The sequence below is a fragment of the Trichechus manatus genome, unplaced genomic scaffold, assembly GCF_000243295.1.
Source record: "Trichechus manatus latirostris isolate Lorelei unplaced genomic scaffold, TriManLat1.0 scaffold00269, whole genome shotgun sequence".
NCBI classification, from domain to species: domain Eukaryota; kingdom Metazoa; phylum Chordata; class Mammalia; order Sirenia; family Trichechidae; genus Trichechus; species Trichechus manatus.
In genome coordinates this window covers 1702364-1729055 of record NW_004444205.1, presented here as the reverse complement: position 1 = coordinate 1729055, position 26692 = coordinate 1702364, and the positions used below count along the sequence as shown (strand labels likewise).

Below are 26692 nucleotides of genomic sequence, written 5' to 3'. Positions count from 1 at the left end.
AAATTATGATGATTTAATTTAGCCACACATCCATAGGAACATATTAATTTGGTAGACTAAAGCATGACTGGAATGCTAAGTGTTTTAACATTAAACTGTTCTAACATTAAAATACTGGCATCCTATTTTCATAATCGTATTCAAGCACAAGTTCTTTTTCCTGAAGAGTCTGGATATAATTTCAGAATGCTCAGTTACTTAGCCAAAATTCAAGAGGAAATTTATGGATGAACATCTCTCTTTATATTCAAATTTTAAATGATTTGGGTCTTTTTATAGATTCTATTATAATGAACATCAGTCATGTGGTACATACTCATTCAGAAACCTCTTTCCATATTCTACACCATAATGTCGTTTGGTAGGTTTATTTCTGATAAATTGGCATTTACTTTGCAAATTCATAAGAATTTCTTGTTAACAGAGGAGACTTACTGCATTTTTCCATGCTAGTAAACTTCAGTCATTAAGAACGACTTAGAAAGCTTCGTGATAACAGTGCTTGTCAGGAGGAAAGCAGTATTTTTCTATAAAATGACGGTGACTATCACTAAAACTTTCATGAGAAACTTGACAGCTATAATGGTTTGATGTTTTGTTTTGTAAAATTATTCTCTGTGTCCCTGTCTTAAGAAATATTATACCTGAATTTCCTTAGTTTGGCAAAAGAATATTTTTTACTCTTACTTTTTTCTTGATGGTTATTTATAAATTTATGTAGCATAGTGTCCATCAAATGTTATTATTATTTATTTTTCTAAGTAAGGATGGGGATCATTTTCTTCTGTTACAACTGTACTTGGATAGACTTGTTGAAGAATTAAGAATTCTAAAATCAATCATTTCTAAAGATAAAATTTCATTTAAGCACAAAAAATTTAGTACACATATTGTGTTCTTGGGGGGGATAGAAATTAATTTTCCAGAATACTGTATTTTTTGCAATAATTTGTGCCTTTTGCGTTCATTTGCCAGCTGTGCCCTCTCCCCTGGAGGCACCCTCACAAGCGCACCATGCCAATCCTTTTCCACAAGTTGCTGTAAAAAAATTAGCATAGTGCGCTTATGAAAATACATTGTGGGGGAGAGTGCTGCAAACAAATGCAGAAGATGAGCATTATTTGCGTAAAAATACGGTAATATTTACCCTGTAATGAAGCTCATGTCTGCTGCCATAGAATGCACGTTAGTAAGTATATAAGCATGATCAAATAAGCACTGGGGTTCAAAATCCATTATTCTAACATTAGTATACATTATTATAACATTAAATGCATTTCAGATTTCTTCTATATGTAACATTGTATTTATAACATTAAAATTCTCAAACAGTAACAACAAACATTTATTTAACATTTAACATATGTTACATAATGTACTAAGCCTTTATATGTGTTATCTCATTAAACATCCACACTAGCTGCATAAAGGTAGATACTATCATGGTTTTCTTTTTTTATTGTTTAGGAAACTGGGGGCTGGTTGTTCAAGGTCACATCCTAGTTAAGCAGCAGAGCTGGATTGTCACCTAGGTCTGTCTGACACAACAGCTTGAACTTGGAGACTCTGCCATATGTTTCCTTTTTATTGTAACCATAATAATGATAATTATAATATGATGATGATGATGAGCATATTCTTGTAAATTTTGTGACATTGTAAAAGTCATGCAGCCATATTTGGTCTCCATTTCTCATCAGTAAAAAAATGAAAAGGCTCTGATTTGATAACTTTTAAGACACTTCTACCTCCTAAAGTTCCTGAATCTAGGATTGTGAAAAAAAAATATATATATATGGTTTTGAAATGGCCAGAAACAAACAAAGTAGTACCCTTCATGCTGTGGAGCCCTGGTGGCACAGTGGTTAAGAGCGCAGCTGTTGACCAAAAGGTCAGCAGTTTGAATCCACCAGCCGCTCCTTGGAAACCCTATGGAGCAGTGCTACTCTGTCCTATAGGGTCACTGTGAGTCGGAATGGACTCGATGGTAATGGATTTGATTTGGTTTGGTTTGATGCTGTAGCAAAAAAGCGATGTGTGTGATACATGTTGGTGTCCAGCAAAAGATCTAGAGCAGAGGGTGGAAATTTCAATGGACTCTGCATGGGTTTTGTGACAACACTCTCTTCCTTGGACCTTTGCTTTCTTCCCATCATCTCTCTCTTTTAGCCTTTTCCCAAAGTAAGAACAAGCTGACTCACTTATATTGTCTGTACCCCAGTTTTGAAAACATTTTATCAAGTGCTTAACTGGCTTCCAAACTTTCAGATATCAGCAGCCCATAACAGCTGTGCTAACCCCCATGTCCATCTTCTTTGGGTTTCAAGCCTATCCTAGCTTTATCATGGTATAATAAATTTGAATTGAGGAGAATGAACGCTATCAGTTTAAATAATTATAATACCAGTCTATATTTGTCTTTACTTGTTTTAATTATGATGGCTATTTGCCCAGAAGCTCTAATTTATGTCTAACCAGCTTTATTTTAGCCAGTAGATCTATGCTGATCTGCATGTCTTTCTTAAAGTGCCAAGAAACACATTATTTTTTAAAAAAAACTTAGACTTTGGATACTATTGTTTTTCTGCCAAAGTATAAAGGGAAGTTTTATGGTTCTTTTAATTGAGATTGTTCGTGAAAATGTTTGATACATTTCCTATGATGCAATAACACCAATGTCAACAGCGCTGCATTTTCTCCAAGACAATGAGAAGAGTAATTGTGGATGGAGAAACACAGAGTCAACGCCAGCTTTCCTATCTCCGGGAATGAAGACCATAGTTGCACAACTCAGCAACATTATTTTTTTAGAACAGACAGCTTCGTATACCACATGCAGAATTGGATACCAAATTCAACACCTGAATTGTTTTGTTTCTACGGTGAAGCAACACTTTACTTCATATTAGGGAGGAAATAAAAAGGTTTCCCAGGATTAGTAAGATAGAATAGAAATTATTCACAAAAGGTATGTTTTATTTCAAGAAAATGACAGCTATGAAAATATAGACCTAGATAATACATATTAGAGGGCTGATTTTCACTCCATAAAATAATTCCCTAAAGGGTCTCATTTGATTAAACATCAGCTATCATATTTGAAATAGAACATACTCCATCAACAGTATGCAACTTTCCAGAACATATAATTATTTTAGCAACACAATAAACTAAATATATAGTTCATCTAATTATTTTAGCAACACAATAAACTAAATATATAATTTTCACGACAAGGAGTTTTCCTATAGAAATATCAATCAGAATCTATTATGTAATGTATGGACATTTTTCCTTCAGTCTACTTCAAATTTAAAATTCTGCAAACTATACTATGGTGTAACAAGGCAAGGAGTGCTAGTTAATTCCTAGTGTGACATTTTATTTTAATTAGTCTATAGTTGAACAGAGGCCCTAGTGGTGCAGTGATTAAGAGCTCAGGCTGCTAACCAAAAGGTCAGAGTTGGAATCCACCAGCCACTCCTTGGAAACCCCATGGGGCCGTTCTACTCTGTCCTACAGGGTTACTATGAGTCGAATGGACTTGACGGCAACAGAAGATGGTTGAACAGGAGAAAGTTACGTGTGTGTTTGTCCCATTATCAGGTCAGATGCTTAAACATTTGAGGTTTTATTATTGTTATCAAGTACTCTCCTCTAGACGTTAATATCTTTGAATCCTTGTTACTTTCTCAGAAACATGAAGGGCTTGCTTTTTTGTAAACTTTGAACAAAATAAACCAAATAGTAAATGAATAAATAAATAAGAGCACTGATAAAGCAGCTTATTCAGTTCTGTATCCTCCATGTTTTCTCTTCCGGAAACTTTGGAGACTTGTGCCCTTTGTGGCATGTACATATTCTTACCGTACACTTATCAGGGCACACGTTCCATATACCCACAGTATATCACAAGATTACTCTGTACGCTGTCAAGACACATAGAATCTAGAGGAAGGTCTCAGTTGAGCATCTGGATGAGGGAGGGAAGAAAATGGATAGGGACTGTAAACATGCAATTTGGTTTGTGTATTTTATCAACCTTCCCTAAATAGACTAGATTTATTTGAAACCTTCCAAATGTGGCTAATCAAAAAAAGAGAGAGTACTTGTGCTCAATGAGGGAAGAGGGAAGAGGAGAGAGGAGGAAGTGATTTTGATGTCCAAGGAAGGAGATCTTTCCTTTGAGAGCCCTATGTATAAAGAGATATCTTTTTATTATTTTATTAAAGATTAAAAAGTGGTTATACTCATTATTGCTGACAGTGTGGTGAAATAGTTACCATTATATACTTCTAGTTAGAGTTTGTACAGATTCTCTGGTAAGAATTCTGAAAATATTAAGAAGATATTTTAAGAAAATTATTGTCTTTTACACAGTATTTTTTCTTTTATGAATCTGTCCTGTTGGAATAATTATAAAAGCAAGGGAAAAAATGTATAGTGAAAGATGTTCATCACATCATTATAAGTGGTAATATTGGAAAAATTTGAATTTCTAGCATTAGATATGAAATTATAAGACATTACATGAACATCATGTAGCCATTAAAAGAGTGTTTTCTGAAAATATTTATTACGAGCAGAAAACATTTATGATGTAAAGTGTAAGAAACAAGATCCTTTTCTGTATTTCCCCAAAATTCCTACCATTAACCTGTGTAATTACTTTTTTAATCAGAAACCAAAATTTAAATGAAATGATACGCATACCTTGCTGAGTAATTAATGATAATTTTCAGCAATTTCTGAGTTGGAAAATATATAAAGTATCAAGGGTAGGGTGGATTTCTACTTTTTGAAGGTCTGGTAGCAATGGAATATGCTATCCTCTGCTCTGGAATGTTCTGGAAACAGGCTCCAGGCCATTACAGGCAGGCCACATCTCTGACTGACATCTTCAGGGCTCAGGCTCACAATGGTGTCTATCTTTTGATTCCCTTGACTGTAGCCACCTGAAAGGACTAAGTCAGGCTCACCTCCCTGATTGACCTTCAGAATAGTACAGTGTGATTTCTGAGCCTTTTGCCCAAGAAAGTGCTGTCCGTATATTTGCTGATGCCTGAAAGTTATTCAAAAGGGAACAACATTTTTATTTGTTTGTTTATTTTTTTTTTACATTTAGAAATAACACACAGATGCCACTTAAAATGAAAATGCCAGGCTGTGGTCATGTATGGATAGAAATTCAAACTCACCAATTTACATATTTTATATGAATTTAGTTACTATTATATTATTTTTTTCCTAAAATACTGTGCTTTTTAGTGTCCTTTGTCCTCTACAATGAAACCGTTTCAATGACAACTATCAGATTCCTTCCAGTTTTGAGAGGATGAAGGAATTGGAAGAGCAGGAGGGCACAAGGATGTAGATAGGGAATGGTAGGTCTGGGCAGCAAATGGCAGAAAAAAAGAGAATCTGGGGTGAAGATAAATCCATGCACTTCATGATTTTATCTAAGTTCATTCTCGATAAAGTTTATACATTTGCGAATAAACTGTAGAACTGATGGATTTACGGTTACCTGGGTCAGTTGGATGTGGATGTAACCTAGGCAGCATGTTCAAGTTACGTCACCAGCCATGTACCATCTCAGCTTTGTGTAATTCCTGACAAGCTTTCTTATAACTAGGAGCCCTGGTGGTACAATGGCTAAAGCACTTGGCTGCTAACCAAAAGGTTGGCAGTTCAAACCCACCAGCTGCTCCGTGGGAGAAAGATGTGGCAATCTCCTTCCATAAAGATTACAGCCTTGGAAACCCTATGGGACAGTTCTACTCTGTCCTGCAGGGTCGCTATGAGTTGGAATCAACTCGATGGCAGTGAGATTGGTTTCTTAGAACTCATACATGAGTTTTATTATCCTCTGAGATCAACTCTCAGTTTAGGAACATGTTAAGGCAGAACCCTCAACTTTTGGCCAATGAAACTCTGTTGGAGATTCTCACCTACTCATAAGAGTAGGCACCGCTTACATCTTCCCCACCACTGAACCAAGCCACCCTCCCTACTCCCACCCCCTCAACTCGCCACATAGCACATAGTCCCCCTTTCTTAGGATTTGATATCACATTTTGAGCCTATTGAAATTGAAAACTTTTCCAGATCTGGAAAGGGTAAAAACAAATCACTAAGGAAGTAAAAAAAAAAAAAAGTAAAGTACATATTATAGAAAATAGGTATATTTTAGGTATCTCAAGCTTTTTAAAAATTTTTTTTTGTCTTCAATAATTGTTCCTATTTTCATGTACCCTTTGCAATTGGCTAGTCATCTCCTCTAATAATATTACAGAAACAACATTAGCATGGTAGTTATTTCAAATCAGCTGTTGCTCGAAGATTCAAGGATTATGGTTAAATTTCTCTAACTAGTGAATGATTTCTCCTATACACTTAGAACTGCAATCAGGAAAACAAAACAAAAGTTGTTTAAAAGGATCCAAATCCCAGGTTGGTGTCTCCAGTTTACTGGGTAGCTAAATAGAATTCAAATCCCTTTTGGTGTTGACAATAAAGAAGTTAAAGTGTTTCCTGGAGCATTTTAATAACAGACATGTTCAAATTTCTTCAAATGAATATACCATCAAACCTTCCAATTTGCATAAGAAATTGTCATAATTTCAAGTTGGTTTACTTGGTTTTTACAGCTTTGTTCAAGAAAAGTAATGCTTTTCAGAGGGTTAAAAAAAAAAAAGCTTTACAAATTATTCCACTTTATAAAATACTGTAATAGGAGGTAGAGAACAATCTGATTTATTCCCAATTCAGGAACAATAAAAAGAAACCCAGTGGGCAGCCATTAATCATAAAACTCTTTTAATTATGTTGTCAAATAAAGAGATACAATTAATTTCATGTTCCCTTTGTTCACTGCAGATAACAGGTACCATAAACTCCATCCCCTCTGGCCCAGGATGTTTATAGTTTTGCATAATTACTTAGACATACATCTTCCTAGGAGTTAGTGAAACATCTGTACAAGCATGGTCACTTACGTGAATTTATATTTCAAAATTCCTTTAGAATATAGCAATAAAAGATAATATACCTCAACATACAAAGCATGAGTAAACAGCTTGATATAATCTTAGTATTGCTGTTTGTTTTGCATGCAGCATTGCATTAATACCACTTGTGAAGTCCTCCATCTCCAAATAGCAATTATAATTCTACTTGCCTGTATATGACATTAATTCAAAAGGCTTGAATTTACCATCAAAGTAGCATATTAATACCCTGACTTGTATAAATCTTGCATATGTTCATACCTCAGCGTGAGCAAATATAATTGTTTTCAGTGTTAGAAGTCCACTGACCACAATAATTTTATAGGTTCTCAAACCATCAACATGTCTTTTTGCATTTTAACTTTGGATATTTGATTAGTGAAGATTATCACATCTGTAATCTTTATTTGGAAAACAGATTTACAATTTTGATCCAAATTCTCACTCCAGGAACTACAAATAGCATTGGTAACTTAAGAGATGGGCTACTGATTGTTTCTTGGTTGTATACAATAGATGCGTTTTCACTCTCAAATTATTAACGTAAGAAGAAATTCCTTAATAAACATGAGCATACAGATTAAATAATACTTCTGATAATCTTTTATATTGACCCACTCAAATTATTTTCTGATACAGTTTATGGTATATACATGCATACTATATTTGAAATAAAACCTAAGAGGATATAATTGAATGTACTGTATACAGTTATATAAAGAGGGCAATTTTTCCATAATTTGGTATAAATCAATATAGCTAAATCAGACTCAGAAATTCTAGACTCTCCTCTAAAATAAGTATGTTAGAATGCAGGTCTGTGGACAACTGAATTTTTTCATCTAACTATATTTTGTCCATGGTCCCATATCCTCAAACTTATTTGTCCCTTCACCAAAAGATGTTTGCATTTTATTAATGTATTATCCACAACTTAGCTAGCATAATACCCATTATATTTGATTAGATAAAAATGCTTTTTAGCTGCAATGATGACATTCATTATAGTGAATTTGTACCCTTCCTCCTATGTTCAGAAATCGTATTTTAATGCATTAATGGATATTAGAGCTTAAATAGTTCCATAGTGCCTGTTTTAAAACCAATTTGAGAATTACAAGATCGCAATATAATACCATCACTAAAACGTTCAACCCTTCTCATTTCTCAACAACCATCTAAATAACACATGAGTTTTTACATCCATCTGCCCAGCTTGGTCCAAACTAATGTGCTGCCGGGATAGAATGGACAATGTTGTCGGTATTTTCTAATTCTGCTCCCATTAAATACACGTGGGTTTTGCTCAGAGTATTACACCAGGTTTTGATCTAGGTTGATTAAACGGCAGAATGTATTGAGAAAACTGTATTAACTAGAATTAAGGAATTACTCACCCAGCTGGGTCTCCTGAATTGTCAGTTTACTTTCCAGAGGATACAAAAGCTTGGGTGGCTTATCAGTCAGAGGGGCTGAAAAAGAATAATAATAATACAGAAACTTATTGTTATGCTCCAGGAACTGAAGGATAGAATAGAGTTTATTTTCTCAAAGATTTTTAATTCTCAATGTAGTGTGTCAAAGCACTCTGCCAAGTAATGACTTACATGCTGCAGGTAGTACCTTTGGGCAAGCTGAAAAGCTGTTACATTGTACAGAGTCAAATATAACATTTCCAGCGTAACAGTCGTGTTGCATGATACTGTTGAATTACTGAATCAGGATTTGTCAGTCCTGAAGAACAGATGACTCTGCTTCACCAAACATTTTCAATTCACACCTTGTTTTCCTTTTTAAGGGATGCCGTAGATTTTCTCTGTGTTAATTAAAGCTACACATGATATATGCAGCATATATTTCAACTTTTTTTTTTTTTTTTGCATAATGATATCTCATTCTTCTTAATCCCATTCCTAGTTTCCATACCCTGGATCACATTATCTCAAACCCCATAACTTAGTAATTAAATTAAGTATTTCCTACACACTTATCCTCTAAATGGGGTGGCAATGTGACATTAAACCAGTATAAGCACACAAACCCACACATACATACAAAAATTCCCCCAGAGAATATCTTTACACTTACAATTTAGTCAAAACTCTTAATCCGTTACATTTTATAGTATTTATTGGAGCCCTGGTGGCGCAGTGGCTAAGAGATCAGCTGGTAACCAAAAGGTTGGCAGTTCGAATCCACCACCCACTCCCTGGGAACCCTATGGGGCAGTTCTACTCTGTCCTATAGTGTCCCTATGAGTTGGAATTGACTTGATGGCAACAGGTTTGGTTTGTTTTTTTAATTGCTATTTTGCATGATATACTCTCCAGGATTTTAAGCTTCCATATATTTCCTCTGCGCTCCTGTCAATTTCTCAATTAGCATCCTACAAATGTAAAAGTTTGCTGTTAAGCATACTGAATATAGGTCTCCTATATTGTATCCTTCATTCCTAGCTAAACTAGACTACCTTGACTTTAGACAAATAGTTCTCTTTCATTAAGCACCACCCTTCACCTTGCCTCTACCCAGGTCCCTTGAAATCCACCACTGCAACTTCCACTCGGTATCAAGTAAAGAAATGTTGGCAAAATGGTTCACTATTAATAAATCAAACAGCCACATTTCTTAATCTCTGGTTATCAAATGATTTTAGTGAAATTCAAGAGTAACTATGACATCAAAATTACTGGTTGATTCAGTAAATTAAATCAGTTTATAAAATCTTGTAATTATGTAGTTACAAGTAGATAACGATACATCAACAATTTGTAATATAAAGTAGCTGAGAGAAATGTTCCCTGTTCAAACACACCCCATCCATCTTATTATGATAAGAGAAAAAAAAAAAAAACGATTTGTCAAGAAAGATAATAAAATCCATATGTAGCACATTTGTTCCAAAATATAAAATGGTTGTGTGGTTCTCTATCTCACTCCACCTCCCACCCTGTGGCACAATGTTACATTCTTAGGACCTTTCATATTACTCTCATGGGACAAACTCCAAGTTAGCAGAGGAATTCTTTAAAGTCATGGAATCATAGAATGCTCAAGCTGGAGAAAACATATATGCTTATCAAGTTCTTCGATCTTTAAACCATTTTGCCTAAAGCCCTATGATTTCCACAGTGCCCCTCTGGCCTGGCGAAATGAAGGCGGGGATAAGGGATGACCCACTGAGCTTGGTTCCATGCCTTGTGGTTTCTGCCCCTTATCCCACTTTCACGAAAGTAGCTCTGCTATTACTTATCAGTATTTCAACCGATATTTTGACTGAAAAAATTCAGTTCAAATCAAGTGATACTAACACTATAATGTGCCAGGCATAGTCATAGGGGGTTTGGAATAATGAAGTGAAGGCATAACTCTAGTTCCTGCCCTTATTCCTTACAGTGGTCTATAGTTACAAATAACAATAAAAATAAAATATGCTAGGCCAATTCAACTCCCTTGTTTTAGAGATCAAGGATCTGAGATCCAAAGAGATCAACTAGCTTGCCAAAGGTAGCAACTGGGATCCTTGCCTCTGAATCCTTTCTTATGTGTTCCTTGAAAATTCTGTCCAGCAACTACTGCATAGCCCTGCACGAAGTCTCCCCTCAAGGTGTGTGCAATCTGTTAGGAGAGCACAAACGTGCAACTAAATAACCATAACCTAGAACAGAGTACTCTTACAGAGCAATCTATCATCTATAAGTGCCATGTTTTGTTATTATGCTATGGTGGGTATCAGTTAGGCACCTTTATTTTATGATTCCCCTGCCAAATTAACCTTTGATAAAAGTGAATGGAAACTTCCAGCTGAACTACTCATTTGACACATTGGCAAAATGACTGCGAAAAGGGGGTGACCATCACAGCTAAGATACAGCTCTGCTCCACAATCGTTTGAAGGCGACCAATTTTGCTGACACAGGGGAAAAATATGCACCGAATTTTCCATTATTTAAATGTGTCTGGCACATGATAGTGTTTAATAGTTATTAGCTGAATTGAATTGACAGGACAGAACTGGTAAACAAAATGCAGGAATGGTAGTAACCAACCAGAATGAACAAGCACACAAAAACAAAACCCTCTTTATTTTCTGCATGGCCAAAGGTGGGACTGGAAGGAAATTCAACCAACTTATTTACAATAAAAACCAACAAAATTATGAGCAGCAGACCACGACTAGACCAACTGATATTTCATTGTCAAGAAAACAACTTTCCTTTTGGGAACACTTCTCTCTCTCTCTCTAACATACGCGCACACACACACACTCACACACACACATACACACACACAAATCATTGGAAAACTAAAGAGAGTCCTACAATAGTGACATGAAGCAGAGGGTGATTTTAAATTCTAATCATGTTTTGTTTACAAAAATAATAGTAATTATAGTAGAGATATTTCTCTCACTAATTTTGCATTAAATAAAGCTATGTATCCACCAACAAAAGTATTCTCAATCCCTTATTTTATTCTTCAGACCATCCTATTGACAAAATAATTAGACTCCTTTTACAGAGTTATGAACATGTCTCAATTCACAGAGCCTTTCTGCAGAGTAGAAGGGGAATTTTACGGACATTCACTTTGCTTCCGAGCAGCCAGTTATAGAAATATCTAGAAGTTGGCATAATGAAGCTGTGTACAGGATTCATTCCTTACCGATGTTAAGATTCCCTAACTATTCACGATGCAGCCTCTCACTCTTTTCCTCATTCTACGTACCCTTCAGTTAGGGGACAGTAGAAAATAGGATCCCAAAAACAGAAATGATAGCAGACGAGCGTAAAGAGGCCAGACATCTTGAGTCTTCTTAATGTTCTTAAAGGGGAGAGGAATGCAAGGTATTTATAATGAGTAGCCTTTCTCTGTTGGCCAGTTATTGCTCTAAATTTTAATTTTAATCACTCAAGTATTTCTTGGATACCTGTACTCATCCCACCACAAAACTTGTTCTTTCAAAGTCATAGATGATTTTCAAAATGTATACCAACTAGTGCCTTCTCTGATTTTTTTCTTAGAATCATTATGTTAGCGTAGGAAAGATCATAGACAGACACATGCAGACACACACAGTGATCAATGCACACAACTAGTTAATTCAACATTTTAGCAAAGGAAGACCATGCCCGCAAAAGACAGCTGATGGATCTGTGTCCTCAGAAACAGTCTAAGTCAGATTTCATTACCCTACCTGGCTGCGGGTTGCCTTGTTGGTTTGGCAAATTGGAGAAGTTATTTAACCTTTCTGAGTCTCAGTCTCCTTATATATAAAATGAGGCCTAAATAATCTTCCCTTATAAGTTTTTGTGAGAATTAAATAGGATAACAGATTAAGAGCCTGACTATAGTAGGTGGTCAATAAATATATTCTAATGATACCTATCCAAGTTTGGGTAGAATTTAGCATTCTATGTAGCCTGTTAAGAGAAAAACATTACAATTTGTAAAATAATGAACTGGATGCTTAATAACGTGTTCAAAAGCAGTTCAAATCTTGAATTTACGAATTGTTAATACTTCCCATATTAGTTTCTCTAGCAGAGGAACTGATCTACTTCAAGAATGTAATATGACAGAAATATTTTGAAGACTTTTAAATATACAAGGCAATGTGCTGTGATTGTAAAGGAATGAAAGGTGAGCAAAATACAGCTTTTAACGCTCACAAAACTTACAGTCTAGTCAAATAATTACAATACAGTTCAATAACACATTTCTAAGAGCTTTTTATCATGTACCCACAAATAGTAAGTACTATATTAGAAATAAAAAGATGAATAAGGCATGGAGTCATCCATAAGGACATTCATAGATGAAAGCATGTATATGGTACATTGTGTTGAGTGTTATATTCAGGGGTAATTTATCATCTCATTTAAATCTACCAACTAAAACTGGTCACAAAAGAATACTCACAGACACTGACACACTCCATTTTACAATATTGTGTTTGCTTGTTTGGTGTGTGTGTTTAATTTAAAGGAGTTGACAAACAACTCTCTGTTTCCTAGCAAGTCAAAGAAATTTAGTTCATCCATAGAACTTCAACCTCTGAATGACTCAAATGAGATTTCAGTTCTGCTTTCTTTGGCCTGGAATGTATTAATATTAGCTTCTAATAGTGGAGTTTAGAGCTTGTGAGAGCTGTAGCAAGTAGACACAATCTCACTGTTGTTGGAAGGAGGAAGGAATTGAGAGGAGAAAGTATCAACATATATTGGTGAAATTATTTGCAGAAAGGGACTGCTTTATTTTTTAGTTATATCCAATGCCTTGGGAATGGCAAAATTCCTCTGTGGTTTTGCAAATAATTTCGGTGACTCATAACAGAATCATGGAGCCTCAAAAGTCTTAAAGAAGGAGGACTGGCAAAGCAACTGAGCAGAGAGGTGCAGGGAGAGCAGTATATAAATAAACTAACCACCACTATATACAAGATAGCCTTGATTTGAGAATCATGTCAAAGCAACTGAGCAAATAACTCCCAAGAATGTAACTTTTAATATTAAATCTATCAAAATTCATGTATTCAGGGAAATCAAGAAATTAATTTGACTAAGTTTGATAGTTCATATTTTATTCATAATGTTTGATAAGTAATGCTTATAATTCAAATAAAAAAATACATTCATTCATTCATTCAACAAATATTTTTTTAAGCACCTCCTCCCTGCCAGGCACTGCTCTAGTCAGTAGGGGATACAACACTGAACAAGACAAACAAAATTCGTGTTCTCGTGCAGCTTGCATTCCAGAGAGGGAGCTGCCATGGTAGCATCTGTTTGACAGAAGTTATCATTCTGGCACCTTGGTGTTTGTGTCTGGGAGGATGATGTGGTGTGGAGGGAGTGAGACACAAGACTGGAGGCAGGGAGTCCAGTTAAGAGGCTTACTGAAGCAGTCCACTGAAAGAAGATAGTACTGTGGTGTTGGTGATGGAAGTGGTAGGATTTATATTTTCATGTATCTATTTGGTAGGTGGAGCCCTAGTGGTGCAGTGGTTAAGATCTATGGCGACCTACGGCTGCTAACCAAAAGGTCGGCAGTTTGAATCCACCAGTTGCTCCTTGGAAACCCTATGGGGCAGATCTATTCTGTCCTATAGGGACACTATGAGTGGGAATCGACTCGACAGCAATGGGTTTGGTTTATCTGGTAGGTAGAGCTAAAGGGTTTTACTAATGGACTGGATGTGGAATGTAAATGAAAAGGCAGGAGTTAAGGGGGATCCCCAGTTTGAGGCTTGAGCAAATGCATGAATGGAGGTGCCATTTAATAATTTTGGAGGTAATTAAAAAAGGGACAGGTTTGTGGAGGAGTAGGAATTAAGAGACCAGTTCTTATAAATCAATTCAGTTACTTTCTTTTATCCAAAGAGGCTAGAGAAATTTACTATTGATCATTGATTTATATTTTGAAAAATTCAGCAACTGACTGATGACACATCTTCTCTTGTGGTCTCCCAAAGAACTGAGAAAATGGCCTAAATCAAGTTTCACATTTTGGGCTAATGTCATATTCACTTATTGTGAGATACACTTTGGTTAACCTCTATTCTCTTTTGATTGCACATCATAAGAAAAAAAAAGTATACTCCAACACTTACCTTTTTTGGCAAATGGAATCACAGCCATACTTATCCAAGATATAAAGAACAATTCTTCAGTACTCCCGCAATTCATTGATATGTGAACATATTCCATTGTAAAATTGAAAATCATCATGTTTAAATCAGTGTCTTATTTTTTTTAAATATTTACTATGAAGTACTCTAACATAGGAATGATGGAATTTACTTTTAATCCTTTTCCAAAAACTTGACAAACCTCCCAGGTAATATAAACAATGAAGAGACTATACTCATTGAATACTTGTTCTCAAAATAGAATCACTCAAGAATATCATGTTGTTGTTTTCAGGTGCCATCAAGTCGGTTCCAACTCATAGCAACCCTGTGTACAACAGAATGAAACACTACCAGGTCCTGTGCCATCCTCACAATTGTTGCTGTGTTTGAGCCAATAGTTGCAGCCACCACGTTGATCCATCTCATTGAAGATCTTCCTCCTTTTAGCTGACCCTCTACTTTACCAAGCATGATGCCCTTCTCCGGGAAATGATTCCCTCCTGATAGCATGCCCAAAGTACGTGAGATGAAGTCTTGCCATCCTTGCTTCTAAGGAGCATTCTAGCTATACTTCTTCCAAGACAGAGTTGTTTGTTCTTCTGGCAGTCCATGGTATTTTCAATATTCTTTGCCAACACCATAATTCAAATACATCAATTCTTCCTCCGTTCTCCTTATTCATTGTCCAGCTTTGGCATGCATATGAGGTGATTGCAAATACCATGGCTTGGGTCAGGTTCACCTCAGTCCTCAAAGTGACATTTTTGCTTTTTAACACTTTAAAGAGGTCTTTTGCAGCAGATTTTCCCAATACAATACATTGTTTGGTTTCTTGACTGCTGCTTCCATGGACATTGACTGTGGATCCAAGTAAAATGAAATCCTTGACAACTTCAGTATTTTCTCCATTTATCATGATGTTGCTTATTGGTCCAATTGTGAGGATTTTTGTTTCCTTTATGTTGAGAATATCATAGGAAACGTAAATCAACATGGAGCTCATATTAAGGCTAGGTTCTCTACTCATTTGTGACCTTCTACTGTTGTCCCTTAAAGCCCAGCTTCCATTATGTGAAGCCCCTGCCTGCCTCAACCAGAATCATGGCAGATACTAGAACTCATTCCATCAACCACTGAACTCTGGTTCTGACCAAGTGAACTGAGAAAAACATGGTGGGCCAACAAAAGAGTGTGGGTCGACATAGAATAAAGGTGGTTTTAATATTTTTAATTTCATTTTGAAAATAATCATTACTGTAGATTTTGCCTAAGTGTTGTGGAGATGAATCTTAACTGACTGCATGACTGATTTCAAATATTTTAAATAAATTTGTGTGTATACTCCAGTCCCCGGAGAAGGACATCATGCTTGGTAAGGTAGAGGTTCAGGGAAAAAGAAGAAGACCCTCAATGAGATGCATTGACACAGTGGCTGCAACAATGGGCTCAAACACAGCGACAATTGTGAGGACGGCGCAGGACCTGGCAGTGTTTCGTTCTGTTGTACATAGGGTTGCTAAGAGTTGGTACCAATTCAACAGTACCTTACAATGATGCTCAAAGCTAAAGCAAAAAAAAAAAAAGGCGAAGAAAGAAAACAATACATAATTACCGAGAGAAATTATGATGAACCCTAGGAAAAGGATGCTGATTGATATAATAGCTATAATCAAGTAGGTAAGTATGTCAACTACTGTTTTCACTTCTGTTGACAGGCATCAAAAAATTAACAGTCACCAATTAGCTTCTAGGGACAATAGTCAATTCCAAGAAATTACATACCCTGTGAGGAAAGTATCTCTTCTCTAGCAACGAGAAAGTGCGCAAAATTATCATGCCATATCATTTTTTTCTATTAGTAGATAAAAGGCCTTCCAAAAATGAAAAATGATAAATTCCAGGCAATTTGGAAACGCTTATTCAAAGAAAATTGTGGAATAGACAAAAGGCACCATGTTACTACTGAAAGTCAGAAAATTTTTAATTCTTTGCTTGGCTTGGGATATCACAATACATTATATTCCCATGGTAGAGTACAATGTAATTTAATGGCCTTCCAGATTATATTTGGTTGGTTTGTTTATAATTGTGCACCAATGTAGATATTTAAATTTCTTGGCTTTCTATTCATGATCCAGAAATGTGTACAGTCACTCATTGCCATATCTCTATGATAGCAGTTCTCAACTGGCATTCTCACAGCTGGGGGCGGGGTGGCGGGAGATGTGCTATTGACATCTAGTGGGTGGAGGCCAGAGATGTGTCTAAACATCCTACGTTGCACAGGACAGCCCCACACAACAAAGAATTATCTGGCCCAAAATGTCAATAGTGCTGAGGTTGAGAACCACGTATAAAAGTGGTTTTATTATCTACATTTCAAGTCTGAATTGGGCTTAAAATGTGTAATCATCTCCCTTTGTGGGGAGCTTACGGCAAGCCTAGTGAAGGTATCAGCATGTTGGGCTGACAGCCATGTAGATAACTGGGACCCAGATTTGATTGGCCTGAGAAGCTATTCAGAGTGGCCAAGAGTTGATGGGGGAAAGGGCCCAGCAGAAACAAGTCTGAGAGAAAGTGCCTTGGCTCACAAGTGAAACAGTAAAAATTCAACAGCAAGTCAAAAGTGTTATCCCAGGGTTCAGCATGGAAAATGAAATTAAAAGGTTAGGTTGCTTCAGTATAATAGGACACAAATACGGAGTGGGAGGGAGGCACAAAGAGTAATGAGTAGTAGTAATGGTAAAAAATACAATCTATTTACTGGACACTTAGTATGTGCCAACCCTGGGCCAAGTACCTGGCATAAAAGATCTCATTGAATTCCCATAACAAAAAGTCATCCCTTCTAATCCCTTATATTACACTGTGATTAACAGCCTGTCTCAGGTTCCAAAGCTAGAGGTGTCCAAACAAACAATCAACCAAAACAAACAAAATGAAACTAGAGGTCCCAAAGCTAGATGTGTCATACACATCTGAGTCTAGCTGTCTTAAGTCATTACATTATTATCAAAAACAATGTCGGGGTAGTCAAAGCTTATTTTTATTGGGTGTTTGCTCTGTGGATAAAGATGCTTGTTTTAAAGGCATAAGGTGCAGGAGAACGGAGAAAAATTTCAGATATTAATAAGAAACATAAAAGAAATAGAAGACCCAAGACATCCTATTTAGCAAAATAAAGGGACTACTGGGTAAGTACTGGCTATTTCTGGAATATCAGTCTGGAATTTAAAGATTTATTTATAAGGATGTGTTGATACACAAAACAAGTAATCGTCACCAAGTTACTGACTGATACAGAAAATTACAGAAGTAGACCAACAAACCCAACATATTTTAGATCAAGGATGATTGTTTCTTCTGTCTTAAATAGAAAGGCTCTAGGTAATAGGAATGAAGGAAAAAAAGGACTGAAAAGCTATTTATAGTAGTCCTGTACACCATGTAGACAAACAGGCAACAAAAGTTATGTATCATGATGCTCACAAGGTGAAACACTTCAGAACCCTGGCTCTCTTTTTTTTTTCTTTTAGCACTATTCCATTCCCAGGTAGCAACATTATGAACGAACTGAACAATGGAAAATGATAGCAAGCGTGTAATAGGATCTCATGGTTTATTGCGATGAGCACAGTTACTTGTAGCCCTAATACGTGGAATTAGGAAACTATACCCCCAACTGTCCTGAAAGACCACTGTGCAATGATTCTGTATTCTGCTGATCCACACATGACTGAAGACAGAACTCTACCAGAGTAGCAGTGCATTTGCAACCGCGGATCCATACCAAGCATGAATTATGTATCTTTTTCTCGCCCTAGTGGATGACACGAAAAAGAAAAACAAAATGCGCTGGTGGTCCAGGCTCATATTTGCCTGAATTTTTTTTAATGCCAGAATTTGATTATTATTTTATATTTTAGAATGCTACCTATTCAGTGACCATTAATATGGGTAACACACATATATTAAGCTTTCTCCCAAATTCCAGATCAAAGATTCCTATTGTTTGCTAGACACTTTTACCTAGATGTTCAATTAGCACTACAAAGTTAAAAGTGTGCATGGGGAGGCATGGGGGGTGAGAAGTTCCAAAGCAAATTGTTCTATTGTGATCTCCTTGTCTACAAGTCAGCTCCTCTGCTTGACTGTCTTGCTCATAAATGGCTTTGCTATTCTCCCTATTGCACAGGCATATCTTACAGCCAACCTTGGTGTCTTCGCCCTATGCCCCCACCCCCACTCAAGCAAGTCAAGTACAAATTCCAATTGTCCATATGTCTCTAATATATGCCTCTTCCTTTTCATTCCAAATACTACCAGGGCAGCTCAGAGCCACAGTTCCTTTAATCTGAAATGCCTTCCTGATTGACTTCCTTTTCTCCAGGCTTTTTTTTCCCATGGCTGGAATAATCTTTCTAAAGCAAAATCTCATCATCAGTGTTTGGCAGGTATTCATTTTATTGATTTTAAATTACTTGACCAGACATCCAAGGTGTCCCTTAATCTGATCTAAATCAACTTGCATGTTTTACTTCTTATTACTTACCTACCCATGACAACTGTACTATTTGTCATAACCCCACATGTGTGGTAGCTTAATTTCATACTTTCACACCTCTCTAGCTTCCTTCAAAGCAGACCTGGTAGTGCAGTGGCTAAGCACTTGGCTTCTACCCAAATGGTTGGTGGTTCAAACCCACCCAGTGGCTCTGCATGAGAAAAGATCTGGCAATCAGCTCCCGTAAAGATTACAGCCTAGGAAACCCTATGAGGCAGTTCTGCTTTGTCATATGTGGTCGCTATGAGTTGGAATTGACTCAACGGCACACAACAACATACCTTCCTTCATTTTCTCGTGCCTATTAAATTCCAACTTGCCTATTAAAGTTCTCTTCATTGTTTAAGACCCATTTCATAGCCACCTCCCTCATGAAGACTTTTGCTAGCTACCTAACCAGATGTGATTGCTTTTTTCTTCTGAATTCACAAACCTCTTGGCTAAGTTTTCAAGGCATTTATTTTTCTGTATTATTATTATTATCAGAATATTTTCTTTCCCCCGTGCTAAACTATACACAACTTCATTGGTGATTATGTATCTTCTTGTGTCTAGCAAGGAGTCTTGAACAGGAAAAGAACTCAGTAACTATCAGTAATATGCACTATTAGGTTTAATTTTATCATTAACTAAGTTAGATACAAGTTTTACACCCTCATTACAGAGTGAACAATGCGTAGAGTTTGGAGTTGAAGAGACAGTCTGGGGTAAAATCCTGGATAGGCAACACTGACTATAATAGATAGATAGATATAGATATATAAATAGATACAGATATATATTCTCTACCAGAGCTAAAAGAATCAGGAATCAAGCACTGAGAGGGAAGGAAGGAGGGAAGGAGGAATAAAGATTATTGGTATATTCAACATTTGCACTTCCTTTAACTTTTTTGACTTCTGTCAATGATGAGGCTGCACCAAGAAGTAACACATATTTCTTTCATACTCTATGAATTGAAGATAATTTGTGTATAGTTAGAACTCTGGATAGAGAAAGCCTTCCAGATATATTTTCTTGGGAAGGAAGGAGTGATGTAAGGAAAGAAGGGATGAATAGAGGGAGTGATATTTTGATGGCATCATTGCTTACAGATATATAAAACAACAACAGAAACACCACACCAGTTGCTATCGAGTCATTCGGACTCATGGTGACCCCATGTGTGTCAGAGTAGAACTGTGCTCCATAGGGTGGTCAATAGCTGTGATCTTTTGGAAGTAGATCGCCAGGCCTTTCCTCTGAGTAGTGCAAATGGTTTATTCTTGGCTACTAACAGAAAAATTGGTGGTTTAAACCCACCCAGTGGCACCATGGAAGAAAGGCCTGGTGATTTGCTTCCATAAAGATTACAGCCCAGAAAACCCTGTGGAGCTCAGTTCTACTCTGTAACACGTGAGATCGCCATGAGTTGTAACCAACTGCAATGGCTTCTTCCAATGCGCCTCTGGGTGGATTCAAACCAGCACGCTTTCAGTTAGTAGTCAAGCGCTTAAGTGTTTAACTGTTTTGCCAATCAGCCTCTCTCCCTCCCTCCTTTTCTTTCCTTCTTTCTTCTCTCCTTCTTCCTTTCTTTCTGTTTATCCTCTCTCTTTTCATCCTACTGTCCCTCCCATTCTCCTTTCTTTTTTTCTTCCCTCCTTCTTCTCCCTCTTCTTTCTTTCCTCCCTTCTCTCTCTCACTCCATTCCTCCCTTCTTTCCTTACATCATTCCTTCCTTCCCAAGAAAATATATCTGGAAGGCAGAGTGAAGAAAAAACATTTTGCTTTCTCTATCCTGGATACAGTGGAAAAATAACAACAACAACAAAAAAATCCAAACCTGTTGGAGTCGATTCTGACTCATAGTGGCCCTATAGGACAGAGTAGAACTGCCCCATAGGGTTTCCAAGGCTGTAAATGTTTACTGAAGCACACTGCCACATCTTTCTCCCGTGGAGTGGCTGGTGGGTTCGAACCGCTGACCTTTCGGTTAGCAGCCCAGTGCTTAACCATAGCACCACCCAAGCTCCTTAATGGAAAAATAGAACTCTACATTTTCATTCATTTATTTATTCAACTCATGGAACAGCTATAAACTACTTGCGCAGATCTTCAGCACTTTTTTCCTTTTTAAACTGATTGTTATCATTCACCCAACTAACACTGTTGGGAATTATCCTTTTGCAGAAGTCGTTTTATAAACAACAATTAATTAATGAGTAATAACCTTCCACCAAAGAAAATTTTAAGCAACTTCAACCTTGTCTAAAAACTTACTAAGAAGTTCCTATGGTGCTTTTCTATTGTTTCATAAAATGAAAGTCTATCACAATTCATTATAAAGATTATTACTACAAAAGAAAGAAACTCAAGATAAGAAAAACATGCTTATGAGCAATAAGATCAGGAACCCTTTAAATAAAATTTGCTATTCAAATCTAATTATGCTTCGAATGCTGTTGTATCTTGCTAACAGCACATAGCCGAGAGTTACTTGGCAACAAAAGGAGGTTAGTCATTTTAAGCATTTTCTTTGCAGAAATGCACTGCAAATCTGTTCTTAGTTGCCTGGAATTCAGCTCATATTCTCAAAAAAGAAAAAATAGCAAAATAAAGGTCCATTACAAACAACAACATACACAAAATATTGGTATTTACTGAAGGTGGGTGATGGGTATATGGGGTTTCGTTATGTTATTGTCTCTATTTTTGTGTATGTTTGAAATTGTCAATAATAAAAATAGTTATTTTTTTAAATAAGTGACATGGATGTGAAAACTTTAGGGTTTTGTAAATTTTTGAGTGTTATATGTAGTGTAAGTACATACAGACATCTATATGTTCATATAATGAAGTACAAATTGTAAATTTAGAGCAAAGTTTATAACAAGACATGAAATTAAATCAAATTATACCTATGCCAGCTGAAACTGATACCGTTGGTCTTTTTTCCTCAACAAAATTTGTTTCTATTACATTTTCACATTTCTTTGATTATAATAAATATAGCAAAGGCATTCCACTTTAGGAAAAAGGAGAAAAAAACACTAATATGTCAGTTAACTATATGGAGTTACAAATTATCCCATAGCTTAGTGGCTTAAAATAATGGACATTTATTATTGCTCATGAGTCTACAAGACAGCTGGGAGGTTCTGCTAATCTGGGCCAGGCTAGGCTGATCATTGCTTGCTGACTCATCCATCTGCGGTCAGCTGCAGGTCAAGCAAGCGGCTTTGCTCTTCTTGGCTGGCCTGGCTTACATCTTTTACATTTTAGCAAGCTAAGACATTTATTCTGTAAGCAATAGCAAATCAATGCAGGCTGGTAAGCAGGGAAGTAACATGATCCAATGTGAATTTTTTTCATGCTCCTTTAAAGTCTGGAACTAGCTTCAAGACGCTCAGTACCAAGCACACAGAACATTCTAATATGTCCCCATTCTCTTGGCCTTTTTGCACACCCCCCTCCTTTGCTCCTTCTGAATACCATATCCTTCTTTTTAAAATCCTAACTCATCTTTCATGACCACCACAGATGTTATTTCTTAGGTTAAAATTTCCTGATTCCTTGTGGCGTCCTCAAACACAGAATCCTTACCTCTGTCAAGCCTTTAAGAGGCTGCGTTGCAACTTTTGCTTCTATATCTGATTCCCCTTCAGACTGTAAACTCACGGATAATAGGGATCACGTTTTTCTTTTTTCTTATTTTTTAGTATGTTCTTCTTAACCTTCATGTACCTAATGTTCATAGCGTTTTCTGTATCAAGTAGAGCAGAGTGGACACTCAAAATTTTTTGTGGAATGACTAACCAAGGAAATATCTGAGTTTTATACATTCTATTTTTAAAGGCAGTAATTGTATGATGCATTTTTCTACAGATTTGCATTAAAAACTATTTATGGGACATACATTTTTAAAAATAATTTATTTTATTTTTGTTGTTGAGAATACACACAGCAGAACTTACACCAATTCAACAATTTCTATATGTACAATTCAGTGACATTGATCATTCTTCAAGTTGTGCAAACATTCTCACTCCCCTTTTCTGAGTTGTTCCTCCTCCATTAACATAAACTCACTGCCTCCTAAGGTTCCTATCTAATTTTTCGAGTTGCTATTGTCAATTTGATCCCATACAGGTAGATCCTAAAAGAGCACAATGCTCAAGGCAGATAGTCTTTACTAGTTAAACTAAACTATTGTTTGGTTTTCAGAAGACTTCAGGGGATATTTTTGGTTTAAAGTTGAAAGATTATCTCAGGACAATAGTTTCAGGGGGTTCATCCAACCTCTATGGCTCCAGAAAGTCTGGAGTCCATGAGAATCTTAAATTCTGTTCTGCATTTCTCCTCTTTTGATCAGGATTCTTCTATAGAACCTTTGATCAAAATGTTCAGTAGTGATAGCTGAGCACCATCCAGTTCTTCTGGTCTCATGGCAAAGGAGTCAGTTGTTCATGGAGGCAATTAGCCACACATTCCATATCCGCCTCCTTCCTGACTCTCCTTCTTCTCTGTTGTTCCCACCAATAGAGACCAATTGTTGTGCCTTGGAATGCTGCTTGCAAGCTTTTAAGACCCCAGGCACTGCTTGACTGCTGATGGGATAAACTTCAGTTACTTTGGAAAACTTACTCATCTAGAAAAAGCACTACATGAATCCAGAAAAACGACTATTATTACCCTTTGAAAAATATTAAATACCAGCTATGGACTGGGTAATGTTTCATTCTGTTACACATAAGGTTGCCAGGAGTCAAGGCTGACTCAACGGCAACTAACAACAACAATAACACATTTGTATATTTACATGAGAAATATGTCATTATCTTTAAACCGTTTATGACCAGGAGTTAGTATATTCAACTGTTTCACTCATCTCTGGGGAAAATCTTTTAATTTTTCTGTTTCTCTTTCTGTCTACTTATAACGTGAAGATAATTAATCACTCAACCAACAATATGTAACAATTGCCCGTGATTAATTAGTCTAGCATTTTGGCTGGTGTCATAGGGCAAGGCCAAATAAGTACAAAACAAGACATCTACACACATGTAATTTACACTCTGGTTAAAGAGACATGATCAATAATTCACCAACAAGTGAAATACAATATTTAATAATAAGTTGAACAACATAGTCCTTGATGATTTTGCAGTTCAAAGTTAAGACAGGGAAGAGATAGGATGTGAATCAGAGGGAGACTCATGGATGAGGGACTTCTAATAGGTGCAGCAAATAATGTACCTGCACCAGGTTACCCAGGAGGGACCAAGGCTTTCCCCATCCACTAATCTCTCTCACACACACTGGGGAAAGAATTGGTTTTCTGCTGATGTGGTAATGTAGTATGAGGTAGGATATAAGATAATGTTGTTGTGTGCCGTTGAGTCGATTCCGACTCATACCGACCCTATAGTGCAGAGTAGAACTGCCCTACGGGGTTTCCAAGGAGTGGCTGGTGGATTGGAACTGGGAAATAAAGAAGCCAAGCATTGGAGCTATAAAGCTGTTTCAAGTGTATCCCAAGTGAGTTCAGGGTTAATCGTATCAGAGACTCATGTTACTTCTTTTAATTCTCCCTTCATCTTCTCTATTTACAATGGAAAGACCAAAGACTTTAGAGTTAGGAAGTCCTAGGTTCAAACTCTGGCTCTACGTCTTTATAAAATTGTCCTATGAAAACCATTTCACACGTTTGAAGCTCAGCTTCCACATCTATAAAACAAGTATAAAGTATACCTTATGATGGCTTGTCATTAAGATTAAATGAGATACCTTGTAAGGGTACCTGGTATTATACATGACACATAAAATGTGCTCCATAAGGGCATTGATACTAGTAGTAGGGATTTGAATTTCTCCAGAAGCAAGACTAAAATGTACTTGAGAAGAAAGGAGTAATGGTCATTCTAGAAAGAGGGAGCATCATGAACAAAGAAAAAGAGGTGGACTTGGTATACCTTATGAGCAGAGGTTAATACGGCAGTGGGATATATTGGATTTGAGTCATGTTGAGAAATATGGATCAATAGGAATCTCCACAAATATTTTATTGAAAGAATTAACAAATACAGGAATCATGATGTGGGGGCCAGATACTATCTCCTAGGATTACTTTATGAACAATCAATAGATTGTCTAACCTGTTTTTCCTCATGGTAAATTTGTGTTACATAGTGAATTTTGACTTACATATCCCCCGACTCCAGAATGCTCTTGCTTGGATTAAACAATGCTCCAAAGACATTGGCTGCAAGCAATAACTAATTCCATACTGATTAACGCAGCATAAAAGCATTGCTAAACACAGAGCACTGGCCTCATCAATGGCTGTCAGATCATCTAAGATGGAGAGGTGGGTGGTAAACATACATAGTCTGCAGGACCCAAAGGCAAATTATTAGATTGCTCCAGGCTCCATTAGAAGAACAGTGCAGATGCCAGAATTCACCTGAACTCAGTAAGAGAAGGCCTGCAGGTGTGACTTTGAAACTACTTTTAGGCAACAACACTGTCGATTGCCACATCATCAAACAAAAAGAAGGCAACAAGAAAGAGAACACAGCTAGAGTCAGCCAGCTAATATCCAACAATGTTAGCCACATTAAAAGATTAGGCCTGCTTTGATGCTTTTATTCTCAAGTGACTGGTCTATTAATTTAATTTCTGCCTGCTGGTCCCACTGTGGGTTGTTTAAATAGCACTTCAAATTAATATCTGTTGAGGCTGATAAATTGCTAATTTGTGCTGATTTTTCTTCTTTGGTTCCTCGCAGACTATATGGTTTAGAGTTTAAATTAGAGCTATGCTGTCCAATAAGGTAGCTACTAGCCTCAGTTGCACTACCCACATTTCAAGAGCTCAATAGCCACATGTGGCTATGGGTTACCTTATTAGATAGGCAGATCTGGAACATTTCCATTATTGCAGAGTTCTATTAAGCAGCATGGGACTAGAGTAAGTCTCAACATTTCTCATGTCATGGCACATAGTGGAAGTTACAATATTTGAAGGACACCCTAGGGTAAATGGAGCCCTGGTGGCACAGTGTTTAAGAGCTCGGCTACTAACAAAAAGGTCAGGAGTTCGAATCCACCAGCTGTTTCTTGGAAACACTAGGAGGCAGTTCTACTCTGTCCTTTAGAGTTGATATGAATCAGAATTGACTCAATGGCAAAGGGTTTTTTTTTTTTTTTTTACTTGGTCTAGGGTAAATAATCTTGTGGTCAGAAATGCATGGTCTAGGGGAAAAGACAGTCTTTTTAACAAATGGTGCTGGCAAAACTGGATATCCATCTGCAAAAAAAATGAAAGAGGACTCATACCTCACGTCATATACAAAAACTAATTCAAAATGGAACAAAGATGTAAATATAAAGCCAAAAACTATAAAGTTCATAGAAGAAAAAATAGGACCAATGCTACAGGCCCTAATACATGGCATTAACAGGATACAAACCATAACCATCAATGCACAAAACCCAGAAGATAAGC

The 26692-nt window shown here is 36.7% G+C and overlaps 1 protein-coding gene across 1 annotated transcript in view; it reads right to left on the bottom strand.

Moving 5' to 3' along the window:
* IL1RAPL1 (interleukin 1 receptor accessory protein like 1) overlaps positions 1–26692 on the bottom strand; it is a 1482206-nt gene that overhangs the window by 351864 nt on the left and 1103650 nt on the right. Inside the window, exon 6 of the mRNA XM_004389949.2 lies at positions 8408–8482. Coding sequence (XP_004390006.1) covers positions 8408–8482 — 75 coding nt within the window. The remainder of the gene's footprint in view (positions 1–8407; positions 8483–26692) is intronic.